Here is a 17,953-nt window from a genome sequence, read left to right as displayed (position 1 = left end):
TCTTGGCGTCCACTCCAAGTCTCCTGGATCACGTTTGTTCCAAAAATAACTCTCCCGGAGGTTTCATTCCGTTTGATATTCCTTTTCTGCAAAACACTGAAATAGGCAAAAAAACAGCAATTTGCACTGGGCCTTTGGTTAGTAGGTTAGTCCCAAAAATAATATAAAAAGGTATATTAAAGCCCATTAAACATCCAAAACAAATAATATAATAGCATGGAACAATCAAAAATTATAGATACATTGGAGACGTATCAGTTAGCAATAGAAAGTATTTTCCTCAGTTCAGAATCAAGGTTTATTAAACCAGTAGGAGGTGAGACACGTACAACAGTAGCAGCACCTGCACACAAACAAAAAATTGCTTGCACCCAACAAAGGCAAGGGGATCATCACTCCCCTTGTTCTTGCTAGCCACAAGGTTAAAAGCAAATAGTAGTAATGATAGCAAAGGATAATAGTAACTAGAATAATGATAGCAAATTGATAGCAATTGTAGGAAACAGTAAATATATGGAGAATGGACCCGGGGCCATAGATTCACTAGAGGCATCCCTCCTGAAAGCATGGTAGTGATGGGTAAACAAATTACTGTTGGGCAACTAACAAAATTGCGCATAGTTATGAAGACCATCCAATGCATAATCATTATATAGGCATTACGTCTAGGACAAGTAGACCGTTAAACTTACTAGCATCTACTACTATTACTCCACCCCAAGAACACTATCCAACATGCATCTCAAAGTTGAAGTTCATGAAAAACAGAGTAACACATTAAGCAAGATGATATATTGTAGATAGAATAAGATCGAGCAATATGTTCAAACCCTGTCGTTTTATTGTTAGTAGCAACAGTATAAATATGTGACCTTCTCCTTTCTATCAAGTGACAGGATCACCGCAAGAATGAACCTATTACAAAGCACCTCTCTCATTGAAGATAAATCAATCAAACTTGTCCAAAGTAGATTGATAGATCGGAGAGAAATACAAAGCTATAAAATTACACAATAGTGAAGGATCAAGAACTCAAAATAGATCAATGAATAATGTGATCGTAATCCACAATTCATGGGATCCCAAAAAACACATCGCAAAATATTACAATGGATTGATCTTTGAGGAGATCATTGTATTGAAGATCGAAATAGAGAGAGAAGGCCATCTAACTACCGATATGGACCCGTAGGTCCTGTAGGAACTACTCACACATCATCATGGAGGAAATCAAGGTTGATGAAGATAGCCTCCCCAATGGTTTCCCCCTCCAGCAGAGTACCGCAAAAGGCCTCCAGATGGGGTCACGGAAGAATAGAGGCTTGTGGCAGCGGAGGAATTGTTTTGGGTCTCGCTCTAGGGTTTTTGGAATATTGTGGAATTTATAGGCCCGATATTGTGGAATTAAGAGTGTATATCCTATGCTATTACTGTATGATCCTAGAATATGCGATTCAGTGGAAAATGCATATGCACGTGTAGAATGATAAACGGTGAAAACCGATTCCTAGTCTCGCCTCTAAGACTAGCTCAAGTGTTGTTGGTGATCACATTTTTCGGATCTTAAGATATCATTAAGTGTAACGATAGTCCTAAAACAATATTGAGAGTATGACGTTAGAAGAAAAATCATATTGAATTGACCCAAACTTGTTTGTTATACTTTGAGATAATATCGTCAGAAGTCAATTGTTATAACACAGAGTGTTAACATGTGTTTTAGTTCCTTTGACCATGAGAGTATCGTAGTCACTTCTTACCGTATGATGGACTTTGGGGTTCCTCAAACCTCATCTGTAACATGGTGATCACAATGATAACTTACAGGTTCATTGAAAATTTTGACAAGGGACTAGATAGCTCGAGAGTGGAATTTGCTCCTCCGATGATGGAGAGATAATCTTAGGGCCCTCTCGGTGTGACGACATTCATCATCGTTTGGCCAGACACAGGTGACTATGTCACGGAGATGCCGGAACATGTCAACGAGAAAGAAGAACAAAACTGGTAACGAGGAGAACGGTATAATGAGCATGCTAATGACTTAAGAGGATACCGGTACATCTCACCACGGGTTTTGTGGAAGTATCAAGAAGCAAAGGAAACATCACATGATAACCAAATGTTCACTTGAATGTCATTCATGTACTCATATGGATCGATATGGACGTCCATGGTTACGCTATTGGTCATTGAACAAAGGGGTTTTGTTCATGTATATGTTTTGCCGAACCAACAAGGTCACAAAGGTAATCATGATCTACTGAGTGTTAGTAGGACGGGAGTAACGAGGATTTATTTGTGAAATAGTTTTGTTAATATTCAAAATAGTCGAGAGGAACTGGAATCATTTCAGGGTTACCAGAAGGGTTTCAGAGTATATCGGGTAATACTGGGTATTACTGATAAATAATATATAGGTGGAAAATATTTCCGGTGATGTTAAATTAATTATAAAAGGCTCTAGTAATTGTTAAGAGACTTTTGTATTTAATTTAATATCAACGGGCCGTAAAAGGCCAAACGGTGGAAGGAGTATTGGGCCACAAGGGCCCAATATGAGTGGTGCCCCCCCCCCCTCCCATGGAAAGAAGCGAAGGGAGGCCAAATTGGAGGTGGTTTCCTTCTCCTTGGAGGGCGCAGTTCCGTTCCCCATTGTGGCGCCCCTCTCCTCTCCTCCAACCTATATATACTAGAGGATTTGGTGCTTTTTATATACATGTTTTGGAGCCTCCTCTAGTCCCTTCTAGTTCTAGTTCTAGTTAGTCCTAATAGATCTAATTAGAGCTAGACTTAGATCTTCTAATCCAAATAATTAGAATCCCAGTGGAGTACTAATCTCCTCCCTCTAATTCTTCGATGATGATTAGCTTTGGACGGCAAAGCGCTACCAGATCATGAAGACCGTACGCTTGCAACTCTAGGGAGGTCATGCATTCAGTCTCCCGTTCGAGGGAATGTTCGTGGACGGTTCGCGGGATCGTTCATCTTCGGTTCGAGGGACTCAAATTACGATCTACACTAGCTCGTTTTCTTCCGCTGCAACTCAGAGTCGGTAACAATCTTATCCAATCCGTTAATGCATCTTCATATTGTTCCTGGGTGATCGTAGAGCAGTTGTTTTTTGTTTTCCACTATATTTACCAACATGCACACATCCCAATTCATCAACCCCACTCCTTTTATTTCTCTCAACATGCATGACAAATACTACTTACATATAAGTCATATGTATTTTTTAGCTCTATTCAAGAATTCGTCCGGTTAATCAGTTAACATGCCGATTAATCCCTACTCGCGGGGTCACCGGGTAGCCGATAAACTGATAAATCATTTGATTAATGGATTAACTTACTGATTAGCCTATTAACCCCTTACTCACCGGCCAACCGAGGAGCTACCAGGTAACGATTTCCTCAACAATGATTTTTAGTATTCATTCTCGTATTCAAATTCTAGACAATCAAATGGCATCAAACAATACATTGCAACAGATTCACGTGGTAACGCGCGGGGTATTATCTAATTTACAATATGGAGAGGAACATGCACTTGTGGATTTCAGTAAAGTGATATGATCATTTGTGGATGTACTTACTTTAACTTAAAAACCATTATTACGTCGCAATACTGCAGCACAATATAGCTCGTTGTACAATAACTTAATTTGATATTCTTCCCCGGGTTAGATAATATCATATTTTGCTACCAAATTTCACATGTATCTATATATCATTTACATTTTTTTGAAAACTTATAAGTACTAGATCATGAGTATATGATCCTAGGATAAGGAAATTTCTATTCACTGGGAAACTACTTGATTCGAATGAGCATAAATAATAGGTTGGAGTGAATGCTGAAAGTCTTATCATTCATTTTGCGTGGAAAAGGGTTTGTGTTACTCCGTCATGTGGGAATCATCCTTACAAAGATGGGGACAAGAGAAGGTGTATTACTCCATCATGTGATAATCCTCCTTACAAATATGGGGACCAGAGAAGGCCCCAACCAGATAAAACCTGCCGTACACGCCTCAACCCTACCATAAGTAGCAAGGAAATGAGTAACAATGTTCTGAGTTCGACTGATATGAGCAACATGTATCTCCCTCTTGAAATAGAAACTTCACCTGTTCGACCAACATTGCATGACAAAACCTATCAACACTCAGAGAAAAAATGGCCTTCGCCGCCTGGAGGCAGTCCGACTCCGGGATAATGGGAAGCGGTCACCATTGTAATGCTTGGGCAAGGCCCTCGATGAGCTCGACTAATTCAGAATGTAGAGCATCAACGCATAAACTGACAAACGACGGAAGGAGAACACGATGTCACTTAGATGTCCTCGAGGGACCATTTTCGCAGCCGCTGAGCCATCCAACTAGATGTAGGAGCCATTTTGGGGGGCATAGATATTCCTATCAAATTGAGGCAGAAGAATTTAGGCCGTACCATTCGTTTGATCTGAAGGACATCTAGCCACTTTGATCCGCTGGATTTATAAAACATGATTTTTTTTTTTAGGAAAGACAAGATTGCAATGTTTTACCCAATCCAACCCTAATGGATTTGAGGAGATGATTTTTTTCCCTATAAAATGTAGTGCCAAGAATTCGTACAAAAAATCCCTATAAGATTTTGTTTTTTATGATATGGTCCAGATCTACTATAAAAGTTCACAGAAAGTACAAAGCATCCCAGAAGTAATAGAAATTATATCGAGGGATCCCTGTCAAAATAAAGGGACAACCATAGCAAAAAGTTCCTAGGAACTCCAATCCTACAAAAAAATGCAGAATTTCCCCCGTCCAAAACGTCAGAGAAATGGAATCAACGCGAAGGAAATCCCCGGTGCCCCAGCGTGTGGTCCGTGTGCCTGGGAGCAGGAGACGATGCCCAAAAGCCGGGCTCGCTCGCTCGCTCGGGGGAATCAAATCCCAGCTTTGACCGGCCTCAGCCTCACTCGGACGCTGGGCTGAAGAGGCCCCCACACACATGCATGCCAAGGAAAGAAAGAAAATAAAAGCGAGCATTTCGAGCACCCAAACCAGCTCAACCATTTGCATCCAGCCCCTCGGCGAGGGCGAGTAATTACCCCTGGAAACCCGCGCAGCCTCCCGCGAATAAACAACCCGGCGCCCCCCTTCTTTTCGGGCTAAATTGCCGTCGCAAGCAAACAAGCCCCGTGGAGGGGAGGCTGCTCGCTAAACTAATGGCGGTTGAGTAGCAGGCTAGTAGCGCGCCGGAGCTCTGTCCCTCCCCTGCTACTTAATAAATAGTCAGGTGTAGGCCTGTGTGTGCTTCCTCTGCCTCTGCTTCTGCTTCTGCTTCTTCCTCGTCCAGCAGCATCTCCCTTCCCTTCCCTTGTCCTCGCCTGCGATTCTTGGAGCACCTAGATTCTCCACCTGTGGGATTGCTTCCTCCATTTCTTTCTTGATGAGGTTTCAGCTTCAGGCACCCTACTTCTCCTCCTCGCCAAGGTGCGGGACCCCTTTCCTAATCTTTCCGGGCTCCCCTTCTCTGTATCATGTTGCTTCTTGGTTTCGTTGCGGCCAATGTTTGGCTGGCCTTTTGGTGGTTTGAAGGTTGCAACTGGACTTGGTTTCATGGCCTTTTTTGGCTGAATTACCTGGGACATGTTTGTGATTTGCGTCCGACTTGGAGCTTGTTTCTTACCAGGATTCGTTCCGTGGGTTCTATCTCTTCCGAGACGTTTTGGGTTTTGGGGGTTTAGTGTGTTGAATTTGGACGAGGAATTTTGCATTTGCTCCCGTTGTTCTTGCGTGCTTTCCCCTGCCAAGATTCCTTACGCTCTCTTTTTTTGTTCTTTGCACACGAGCAAATTGTTCGGGGGGCTGAGCTTGTTTCCCTAGTGAAGATGAGCTGAAATTTCAACGAATTTGCAGGGAAATTGCGACCCAAATCTTCTCCGTCGATATGTGAACCCACCCAAGAACACGGCAGCACGCAACGCCCACCGCCGCCGCCGGCATCTCCGTTTTCCCTCCTTGCAAGAACCGACGGCTGCGAATTGACGCACAGGACCCGAAGACATGGCGGCCTTCACGGCAGCCTTCTCCTTCTTGCTCGTGCTGCTCTGGCTGCTGGCGCCCGCCATTGCCGACGCCGGCGAGGCGGCGGCGCTGCTCGCCTTCAGGCGCGCGTCCGTGGTGGACGACCCGCGCGGTGCGCTCACGACCTGGGTATCCGGCGCCGCCGCCAACTCCACCGCGCCCTGCTCGTGGGCCGGCGTCACGTGCGCGCCGCCGCTCGACGGCCGGGTCGTCGCCCTCAACCTCAGCGGCAAGGACCTCGCTGGCGACCTTCGGCTCGGCGCGCTCCTCGCGCTCCCGGCGCTGCAGCGTCTCGACTTGCGCCGCAATGCCTTCTACGGCAACCTCTCGCACGCGCCGCCGTCATCGTCGTCGTGCGCGCTCGTGGAGGTGGACATATCGTCCAACGCCTTCAACGGGACGCTGCCCCCGGCGTTCCTGGCGTCCTGCGGCGCGCTGCGGTCCCTGAACCTGTCGAGGAACGCCCTCGCCGCCGGCGGGTTCCCGTTCGCGCCGTCGCTGCGGTCGATCGACCTGTCGCGCAACCACCTGGAGGACGCCGGCCTGCTCAACTACTCCTTCGCCGGCTGCCATGGCCTGCGGTACCTCAACCTCTCCGCCAACCTCTTCACGAGCCGGCTGCCGGAGCTGGCATCGTGCAGCGTGATCACCACGCTCGACGTGTCGTGGAACCAGATCTCAGGCGCGCTCCCCGCCGGGTTCATGGCGACCGCGCCGGCCAACCTGACGTACCTGAGCATCGCCCGTAACAACCTCACCGGCGATGTCTCTGGGTACAACTTCGGCGTGTGCGGCAACCTGACGGTGCTCGACTGGTCCAACAACGGCCTAAGCAGCACCGGACTACCGCCGGGTCTCGCCAACTGCCACCGCCTTGAGACGCTCGACATGTCAGGGAACAAGCTTCTCTCCGGCTCAATACCGACCTTCTTTACCGAACTACCTTCTCTGAAGAGACTGGCATTGGCCGGCAACGAGTTCGCCGGGCCGATACCGGAGGAGCTGGGCCAGCTGTGCGGCAGAATCGTCCATTTTGACCTGTCGAGCAACCGGCTGGTCGGCGGCTTGCCGGCGAGCTTTGCAAAGTGCAGCTCCCTCGAGGTGCTCGACCTCAGAGCGAACCAGTTCTCCGGTGACTTTGTGGCCAGCGTCGTCAGCACCATCTCCTCGCTCCGCGTGCTGCGGCTGGCATTCAACAACATCACCGGCGCGAACCCGCTGCCGGCGCTCGCGGCGGGGTGCCCATTGCTGGAGGAGATCGACCTCGGGGCCAACGAGCTCGACGGAGAAATCATGCCGGACCTGTGCACGTCACTGCCTTCTCTGAAGAAGCTGTTCCTCCCAAACAACTACCTCAACGGCACCATACCGACGTCGCTCGGCAACTGCGCTAACCTGGAGTCCATTGATCTGAGCTTCAACTTCCTGGTTGGCGAGATCCCGCCGGAAGTAATCACTCTGCCGAAGTTGGCCGATCTGGTCATGTGGGCGAATGGCCTGTCCGGCGTGATACCGGACATCCTATGCTCCAATGGCACCGCACTGGCGATGCTGGTGATAAGCTACAACAACTTCACCGGAGGCATCCCGCCGTCCATCACAAGCTGCGTGAACCTCGTCTGGGTGTCGCTGTCGGCCAACCGTCTCACCGGGGTCGTGCCGCCGGGCTTCTCCAAGCTCCAGAAGCTGGCCATCCTGCAGCTCAACAAGAACCAGCTCTCCGGCCGCGTGCCGGCGGAGCTCGGCAGGTGCAACAACCTCATATGGCTGGACCTCAACAGCAACGGCTTCACCGGCACGATACCCTCGGAGCTGGCAGCCCAGGCGGGGCTCGTTCCGGAGGGGATCGTGTCAGGGAAGGAGTTCGTCTTCCTCCGCAACGAGGCCGGCAACATCTGCCCCGGCGCCGGACTGCTCTTCGAGTTCTTCGGCATCCGGCCAGAGCGCTTGGCCGGGTTCACCCCCGCCGTGCGCATGTGCCCGGTCACCAGGATCTACATGGGCACCACGGTGTACTCATTCAGCAGCAATGGCAGCATGATCTTCCTCGACCTCTCGTACAACGGCCTCACCGGCGAGATACCGGAGAGCCTCGGGAGCATGGCGTACCTCGTCGTCCTCAACTTGGGGCACAATGAGCTCAGCGGCAAGATACCGGAGGCATTTTCAGGGCTGGAACTGATGGGCGCCATGGACCTGTCAAACAATCACCTCGTCGGCGGCATACCCTCAGGTTTTGGTAGCCTGCATTTCCTCGTCGACTTCGACGTCTCCAACAACAACCTCACCGGTCCGATCCCGTCGTCCGGCCAGCTCACCACCTTCCAGCCGGCCCGGTACGGGAACAACTCTGGTCTCTGTGGCATTCCTCTGCCGCCATGCGGGCACACTCCGGGAGGGGTGAGCGGGGGAGGAAGCTCACATGATGGGAGGAGGAAGGTGATCGGGGCGAGCATTCTCGTCGGAGTGGCGCTCTCGGTGCTCATACTCCTGCTGCTCTTGGTCACGCTCTGCAAGCTCTGGAAGAGCCAGAGGACCGAGGAGATCAGAACGGGGTACATCGAGAGCCTCCCGATGTCCGGCGCCACGAGCTGGAAGCTGTCCGGCGTCGAGGAGCCACTGAGCATCAACGTGGCAGCATTCGAGAAGCCGCTGAGGAAGCTCACCTTCGCGCACCTCCTCGAGGCCACCAATGGCTTCAGCGCCGAGACCCTCGTCGGCTCCGGGGGGTTCGGCGAGGTTTACAAGGCCAGGCTCAAGGACGGCAGCGTGGTGGCCATCAAGAAGCTCATCCATTACACGGGCCAGGGCGACCGGGAGTTCACGGCGGAGATGGAGACCATCGGCAAGATCAAGCACCGCAACCTCGTCCCGCTGCTCGGGTACTGCAAGGTCGGCGACGAGCGGCTCCTCGTGTACGAGTACATGAAGCACGGCAGCTTGGACATGGTGCTCCACGACAACGACGACAAGGCCATGGTGAAGCTCGACTGGGCGGCGAGGAAGAAGATCGCCATCGGGTCGGCGAGGGGCCTCGCCTTCCTCCACCACAGCTGCATCCCCCACATCATCCACCGGGACATGAAGTCGAGCAACGTGCTCCTGGACAACAACCTCGACGCCCGGGTGTCGGACTTCGGGATGGCGAGGCTGATGAACGCGCTGGACACGCACCTGAGCGTGAGCACGCTCGCGGGCACGCCCGGGTACGTCCCGCCGGAGTACTACCAGAGCTTCCGGTGCACGACCAAGGGCGACGTCTACAGCTATGGCGTCGTGCTCCTGGAGCTCCTCACCGGGAAGAAGCCGATCGACCCGACCGAGTTCGGCGACAACAACCTCGTCGGCTGGGTGAAGCAGATGGTCAAGGAGAACAAGAGCGGCGAGATCTTTGATCCCACGCTGACCGACACCAAGTCCGGGGAGGCCGAGCTCGATCAGTACCTCAAGATCGCCTCCGAGTGCCTGGATGACCGGCCGGCCAGAAGGCCTACCATGATCCAGGTCATGGCCATGTTCAAGGAGCTGCAGCTCGACTCCGACAGCGACTTCCTCGACGGCTTCTCGATCAACTCCTCCACCATAGACGAATCGGCAGAGAAATCATCGTCGTAATGTTTTCTGTTTCTTGTTTCTTGTTTCTTTTTTCGTGCTCTGGAATGGAAGGATAGAACAGCGAGATAGCTCAATCATTTTAGGTTACAAAAAAAAGGCCGTAGTGTCCTCCAATTCACCGGGGGAGGTTGTAGTTTTGTGGTTCCACTCTCTGTATATATAAGCGTCAAAAGTATGAAGAGGGACATGAAGGTAGTAGCTTTTTTTGCAAGAAAAGGATCAATCTTATTGCTCGTGTTTCAGCATCAATCTTGCTCAAGTTTTTTTCAGTTGCATGTCTCAGATTCTCATTTGTGCTTTTACCTGCTAGAATCAGTTATTTGGAAGAAGAATTGACACTGTTGTTCTTGACTGTCTTGTTGCTGTCAGTTTATGATTGACACTTTGCAGGCGGTAATGAACAAAAAGAGAGAGAGATCCAGCAGATGGCAGGCCATGCAAGTCATTATCTCATTTTCTATTGTGAATGTGCTTGACCGGGCGGCATTGTCGTCTTTCCTTGACAAAACAAAATCTATAGCCGATGGTGGTGATATCAGTGAGCACAGGAATGCCGGCTCAGGGCGTTGAAAAATCCACTCCCTAGATTTCGTGGACAGTAGCACCACCTGAATCATGGATGTACTTTGCCAGGTTTTGATTTGTCTGCTTGCTGAATGATTGCTGTGGTGACCAAGCTGAGCAACAGAAATAAAATGAGTTGTTCAGACGGATGGATGTAGCGGACATGGCCCGACTGCTTTTGCAGCGGGTAGTTTGTGGACAAGCTGAAGAGCAGAGAAGATAAGGCCAACTTCAACGCGCCAACTAAAACAGGCTTTGTCCATTTTTTGTACGTTTGAATCGGCCGACTGCTCGTCATTCGTCTTTTTTTGTGTTTGGATCGATCGTGCACTCAACGCGTCCCATTTTCGCTCTCGCGTTCGGCGTGCCGTGGTTTTTCAAACATAATTCAAATAAAACACACATTTTATATAGTTCCAAACCAAACAAATATATCATAGTTCACAAGCCAAATAAATATATTATAGTTTACAAGTCAAATAAAAATTAAATTGTTTCAAATACATTTTAAAAGATTATACATCTATTGGTTGCGAACGTGAGCCCATATATGCTCAACCAAATCATTTTGCGGCTGAATGTGAGTTTCCCAATTACTTATTTGATTATAAATTTCGTTAAACTATGCAAACCTTGCCGCTCCTTCATGCTCAAGCACAACATTGTCAACCTGAAACTAAAACCCTTGGTCATAGATACGTTCCGGGCGCTCATCCTCTACGATCATATTGTGCATGATCACACAAGTAGTCATCGCCTCCAACAACTTCTTGGTGCTCCAAGTTCTAACAGGATACCGAACGATGCCCAATCAAGATTGCAGAACATCAAAGGCACGATCCACATCCTTCCTAGCACTCTCTTGCTCTTGTGCAAATCTCTTCCTCTTCTCTCATACAGGGGTGGAGATTGTCTTCACAAGAGTAGTCCACTGAGGATTGATACCGTCAGCTAAGTAGTATCCTTTGTTGTAGTTGTGGCCATTGATGTTAACATTCACCTCCAGGCAGTTGCCTTCGGCAAGCCTTGCAAATATCGGAGAGCGTTGAAGCACGTTGATGTCATTGTGAGATCCGGCCATGCCGAAGAAAGAGTGCCAAATCCAGAGATCTTGTGAAGCCACGGCCTCGAGTATGACGTGTAAGATTTGACATGGCCTCTATACTGCCCCTGCCAAGCAGAAGGGCAGTTCTTCCACTCCTTGTGCATACAATCTATAGTACCAAGCATCCCCAGGAAACCCCCTGCTGGCATTCATCGCCATCAAGCGGGTTGTATCTGCAACATTTGACTCTCTTAAGTACTCAAGGCCAAACGCTGCAATCACAGCCTTGCAGAACTTGTACACGGAGTTTAGGCACGTGGACTCACTCGTATGGACATACTCATCAACAAGATCTCCGGGGACTCCGTATGCAAGCATCCGGATAGCCGCAGTGCATTTTTGATAAGAGGAGAAGCCAACCTTTCCAAGGGCATCCTCCTTGCACTCGAAATACTTATCATATGCCACCACCCCCTCCAGGATATGGTTGAAAACATGCCTAGACATAAGGAAACATCGTCGGAATAGGTGATGTTTAAAGAGCGGGTTGGGTGTCTCGAAGTAGTCCTTCTAGAGAAGGAAATGGCCGCTCTCTCGGTTGCGATTTAACGCTAGAGTGTGCCCCATGATCGAGCCCTAGAACAACGCCCGCTGCCTGCTAAGGTAGTCATGGAAGACCAACACAACAACCACCATCTCCTCATCGTCGAATGAGGAGTCATCCAAGACACTAATGAAATTATGGAAAAAGAACTCGTCGGCAGAGTCCATTTGTACCTTGCGGGCATACCGTCGAACAACTTGTGGGCGTCGTCGAAGAAGCAGGCCGACGAAGAGCACGCACCTCCCCTGGACCAGGTAGTTGGCGTGGCGGCGTCCCGCGAGCATGGTGGTGTCTTCGAAGGAGTTGGGCGGGGGCGCGGGCGGGGGGTGAGGTGGTGCTCGCGGCTACGCCAGGGGAAGCTGCGGTGGCCCGGCGACGAGGTGGTGGTGGCGGCAATGTTGGAAGGTGGCGTGCTGCGAGGAAGGTATGTGGGAGCGGACGGCTGGCGAGGGCACAGAAACTGGCGGTGGCGGTGGCGGCGACGGGATGGGGCGGCCGGGTGCTTGCTGTCGATGGAAGAAAGAGAATGGCCTATGTGCCACCGACTGGTGGTCCATGGGAAGGAATAGGCGGGCGTCGCGCGCGTCCGCCTCGTGTCCATGTCGACGCAAGGCCCAAATTTGGGCCTAGAATGGGTCGTCCGGCGAACGAAAAGCGGACGCGCGTCCGTTTGGGTCGGCGCGTTGGGCCAATTTTGTGTCCATTTTGACCCAAACAGACACACGTGAACGAAATGGGTCGGCACGTTGGAGTTGCTCCAATCGGCCGATCCAAACGAACGATCGATTTGTCCGCCTTTTGACCGTCTGGGTCGGCCGCGCGGAAGCCCGTGTCCATTTTTCATTTGGGTCCGTGTGTGCACCCAACGCTAGCCTGGCACATTTTTTAAACACGGGCTTAAAAAAGAAAAAGAGCAATCACATTCAAAATTAAACATAATTAAACATTAAAAGCCGGTCAACCGTCGACCAAAGTCCACATAAATATTAAACATAAAAAATAGTTCGTGCCGCCGCACATGCTGCCCTAGGTGTCCTCGTCGTCCTACCCAGGGCCGGTGAGGTCGACCAGCTCCAGCGCCGGGCCAGCCCGGGGGAATGTCGCCTCCCAGCTTCGGACCACATTGCCTTGCTGCACCGGCTGCTCCGCCACGGGCATGATGCTCCTCCTTCTCCTTCTCATGGCACTTCTCCTCCTCCATGTGCTCAATCTGCATGAGCCGCTCGCAGTCGGCGCGCTCATCCGCCAGTGGGTGCTGCCTCTACTACTCGAGGTATGCTGCCTCCTGTGTCGGCATCCCGTCGAGCCACACGGGAGGGGGGGCTGACCCACTCACACAGCCCACCGGTTCAGACATGGCGTTCCGCCATAGGCTCCATCGACAGCGGCTCAGCCTTGGGCTCGGGGAGGCTCGGCGGCGATGGGGAACCACACAGTCGCCGGTCGCAGAGAGGGCGAGGCCAGCTTCGCCTGCTAGGCAGCCTCCTCCTCCTTGCGTCAGTCCTCGTTGATGGAGGTCTGCATGGCCGCCACCAACGAGGCCTTGTAGGAAGCCTCCTCCTCCGGCTTGACCACTGGGAGGTGGCGGAGTGTTGGTGTGGGGTTGCTGGACGCCGCGGCGGCGTTGATCGTCATGCTCGAGGGAAAACCAGGGCTCCCAATCGGGAGAGTCCGGCGCTGCTCCGGTGTGAGGAGCTCCCAGTTCATGCGCACCTCCTCGGTGTGAGCCCACTGCGACCGCAGCAACGCTGACACCAGGATCCGCTATGGATCCAGATGCCAGTCGTGCGGCAGGTTGATATCTGGGTACGGCAGCGGCTCCTGGTACTGCCAGTGCCACCGCGCCTGGTGCATCGGAATGTGCAGTCACTGCCTCACGGGACGGGCAGGCGCCGGCACCGGCGGAGGTGGAAGGGCGAAGGACGAGCTGGCGGAGGGGGTGAGCTTTGCCTTGCTCGTCGTCTGCCCCCTTCTGCGTTTGGGTCGGTCATGCGCCCAATGCGCGGACGAATATTCGTCCTTGCACCGGGTCTGCCGTGTTTTTTTGCAAACATATGGAAATTTGGCCCTAGTTCACATAATTCAAACAAAATACAAATATCTTATAGTTTCACAACCAAATAAATATCTCATAGTGGTCATGGACGACCAACACATCAGCCACAAGCTCCTCATCGTCAGATCAAGATTCATCCAAGTCAGAAATGAAATTTTGGAAAAATAACTCATCGACGGAGTCCATTTGTACCTTGCGGGCAAACTGTCAAACAGCTTGCGGGCGTCATGGAAGAAGCTGGCCGATGAAGAGCCTCACACCTTCCTTGCACCAGGTAGCAGGCCTATCGGTGTCCGGCGAGCGTGCGAGCGTTCGGCGAGCGAGGTTGTCGCGCTTGGGTGCTGCAGGCAGGGGGTGGGGCAGTGGCGGCACCATCGGGGTGCTGCGGCGACGGGAGGCGTGCGGTGGGGGGTACGTGGGTGCGGACAGCTGGCATGTGGCACCAGAATTGGCTGGTGGCGGCGCGAGGTGGGGCGGCCGGGTGTGCTGGCTATCGATGGGAGGAAGATGGAATGGCCAATGTGCCACCGACTGGCGGGCTAGTGGGGAGGGGGGAGTAGGCGGGCGTTGCACACGTCTGTTTCATGTCTGCACCAACGCAAATGAGGCCCAAATGGGTTGCGCGGCAGACAAAAAGCGGATACATATTCGTCTGGATCGTCACGTTGGGCCGATTTTTCTTTCCGTATTGACCCAAACAAACACGAGCGGATAGTTTGGGTCCGTGCGTTGTAGTTGCTCTAAGGTCTGAACCATACAGTATACTGTATATTTTTCTTGGACCTGAATATCTAGCGAACGAGGTTTTTGTCACATCCCTAGTTCTGGTATGACCTAGACCAGCTAGTCAGTTGTGCATCATGTTTAAATTTCATTTAAATTTGAAATGGGGATTTGTGAAACCCTCAGAAATCATTTCTGGAAATGACCCAGATAAAAATTGTTTCAATTTGGCCCAAGAAAATGTTCCTGATTTTCTCTAAAAATATTGGCTAGAGGTAAAATCCCAACCAATATTTTTGGGAGCTCAGAAGTATTTATTTTTGGCCATTTGAGTTAATCCAGTAATTATTTGCGTTGGGGAAATATTTTATTATATATGAAATATTGTCCAATAATTCTGATTTTTACTGTGGGGCTTTGGAATAATCCAATTAAGTTCCTACATTAATTTTTAGAAGAAAATAAATTGATTTAGTATTATTACTAAATCAGAACAAATGTCAGATAAATAGAAAACAGAACAAAAATAGAAAAAAAAACCTTACCTGGGCTTCTTACCTGGCGCCTCTGGCCGGCCCATCTCTGTTCTGGCCCAGCCCACCAGGGGCATGGCCGTCTTCCTCCTCTTGCCAGTAGGCAGAGGGGAAGCTGTGCCCGACGCCGTGCGCGCCGGCACGCAGCTGCCTGCCTGGCGTCCTCCTCGTCGCCCTGGAACGCCCGGACATCGCCACGCGCCGCCCCGTACCCCTCTCACTCTCCCCAGTCCTCTCCTCTCCTCTCGCTCGCTCTCTCTCTCACGGCCGAGCGCCACCGCTGCCACCGGCCACTTCTGCCGCGCCCACAGCCACGGCCTCGCCTCCCCGACGCGCTCCACAGCTCCTCCGCAATCCCCTCTCCCTCCTCGTCGAGCCACGCACCTCCGGACGGCCTCCATCGTCGCCACCGTCATCTTCTTCATCGTCGGCCGCCGCAGATCTCCACCGCCCGCACGTCGCCGTCCGGCTGTCCCCGAGCTCGCCGTCGACGCCATCGAGTCCGCCGTGAGCCCCTGCATCGATTCCCCCTTCTTCCCTGCCTCCCCGTGCTCTGTAGCCCGCAGCCGCTTGAGCCCGAGCTCCGGTGCCCCCGTAGCCTCCCACCAGCTCTGCTGGATGCGGACGACGACGGGCTACGCCCCGGTGGTCTCCGCGCGTCCATCCGCCGCTCGTAGCGCAAGTCCGGCGAGTTGCCGCCGCGGTATTGGTCGCCGCCGGCCAAACTCCGGCGGGCTGACGTGGCTTGTAGTTAGGCGTTAATTACCCCCCTCTGTGACACTGACAATGGGCCCAGCGCCACTAACCTAAATTAGATTAGAAATAACCCCCCTCTTAACACTATGTCACTGACGTGTGGACCCCACACGTCAGGTTTGACCTGGTCAGCGCCGTTGACCGCTGACGCAGTGCTGACGTCATGCTGACGCAATTATTCATTTTCTGGAATTATTTTTAAACAGGAAATTCCAGAAAATATTCAAAACTTTAAAAATTCATATCAATTCAATCGTAGCTCAGATTGACATAATTTATATATGAAAAATTATCAGAAAAATTCAATCTATCCATATGTACCATTTTCATGCATGACAAACCAACCTATACATGCTGTATATGTGAAAACACACTTATGGCATATTTAAGAGCTTATTTTGGAGTTGCATTTGAATCTTTAGTTCAAATGGACTTTAACCAAATGAATGCTAGTTGCATTAGCTCAAACAACATCACATCTTCATGCCATGTTCATGCATCATATTATTGCATATGCTTGTGTATTGATTGTCGACACCGTTCCTTCTCGATAGGTCCTGCTCCGGAAAGTGTTCGAGAGTACCTGTCTGAGGAGTAGTGCCCCCCTGTTGATCTACCAGGCAAGCAACCCCCCCTTGTTCATTCCGATAATATTCTACTCTCTCGCTCCTGCTCTCATTTATTGCATTAGGGCAACAACGATTCAACTGCTACTTTATGCTACGGTAGTTGAACCCATTCCTCTGCATGACCTGTCATTGCCACAGTAAATAGTTGAAACCCACTAGCATGTGTAGGAGTTGCTTGAGCCATGTTGTGTTCTTGCCATGCCTTGCCTGTTATTGCTTAGAGTTATGTCAGGTCTGATTCATTGGAAATGGATTGGAGTGTTATGCTATGTTCTGGTGCTGAGAATTAAGCGTGTGAACATGACTTGGTAAAGGTAGCAGTGAGAGGCCATGTAGGAGTACATGGTGGGTTGTCTCATTGGGACCGTCCTTAAGAACTGAGTTCTGTGTAAGTTGTCCAATGACTAGCTACTACCACACATTGGGCTCCGGGTGCTCCAAGCTCTCTCGACTTATTAACCGCCTTGAACTCTGTCCAGGAGTTGCAAATAGTTTCTGGTGTTTGTAGGTAGTGCTATTTTTCTACCGAGTGGCACCTGGCAGGGTGGACTTGGGACAGACTAGGCACACGTGGCCCGGTGTACCGAGTGGCACCCAGATGGTGGGCTCGGGAACCCTGTACACATCGTTTGGGGCCGTGAGCGAAACCTCGGCCGGATCTCCTTGCGGATGGAACCCGAATAGGCGATAAACCTGGACTAGAGTCTTGCGTGGTTAGTCAGGTCGTGGCCATCACCCTCGCCAGGCTTCCGCTTGAAGGTTGCCGAGATACATGACGTGTACATGGTGATAAGTGGTGAGAGCGTGTGTGATGAAGTACACCCCTGCAGGGTTATCATGATCTATTCGAATAGCCGTGTCCTCGGTTATGGACTTCTTGGATGCTTACGTGGTACATAGACAACTTAAAGTGGATACTCTAAAATGCTCAAGACAAGTGTGAGTGCTATGGATGGCCTTCTCGTAGGGAGACGAGGATGAATCCATAGTAGTGTATTGATGTGGTGATTAATGGACTCGTGTGCGCTGCCTCATCTCAAAGAAGTTTCTCGTTGTCGTAGAACAGGATAGCCACTGAGTCAAAGCTGGCTTGCTGCAACTAAACCCCACATTACCTTCTTGATACAAATGCATATATGATAGGATCTGATGTAAGTCTTGCTGAATACCTTTGTACTCATGTTTGCTTTATTTATGTTTTGCAGATGAGACATCTGTCTTACTAGTAGTTCCGCTTGGACTTCGACGAGTAGCTTGTTACCTTAGCTACGATCTTGTACCCTTGGGAGGGTCTTGTAGATAGTCAGGCTTCTCAACCCTTTTCTTTTGTAGTTGTCTGTACTCAGACATGT

General features: G+C 50.8%; 1 protein-coding gene across 1 annotated transcript; it reads left to right on the top strand.

Moving 5' to 3' along the window:
- The first annotated feature begins 5,156 nt into the window (after positions 1 to 5,156).
- Positions 5,157 to 9,940, top strand: LOC125508978 (brassinosteroid LRR receptor kinase BRL1). Its single transcript, XM_048673801.2, has 2 exons — positions 5,157 to 5,482; positions 5,909 to 9,940. Exon 2 carries the CDS (start codon positions 6,056 to 6,058, stop codon positions 9,689 to 9,691), a length of 3,636 nt encoding a protein of 1,211 aa, XP_048529758.1. The 5' UTR covers positions 5,157 to 5,482; positions 5,909 to 6,055; the 3' UTR covers positions 9,692 to 9,940.
- Positions 9,941 to 17,953: the final 8,013 nt, after the last annotated feature.

This window comes from Triticum urartu, chromosome 5A (genome assembly GCF_056163025.1).
Source record: "Triticum urartu cultivar PI428250 chromosome 5A, HENAU_Tu73, whole genome shotgun sequence".
Classification (NCBI taxonomy): Eukaryota; Viridiplantae; Streptophyta; class Magnoliopsida; order Poales; family Poaceae; genus Triticum; species Triticum urartu.
The sequence above is the reverse complement of the archived record's forward strand: the minus strand, read 5'-3'. Positions and strand labels throughout refer to the sequence as shown.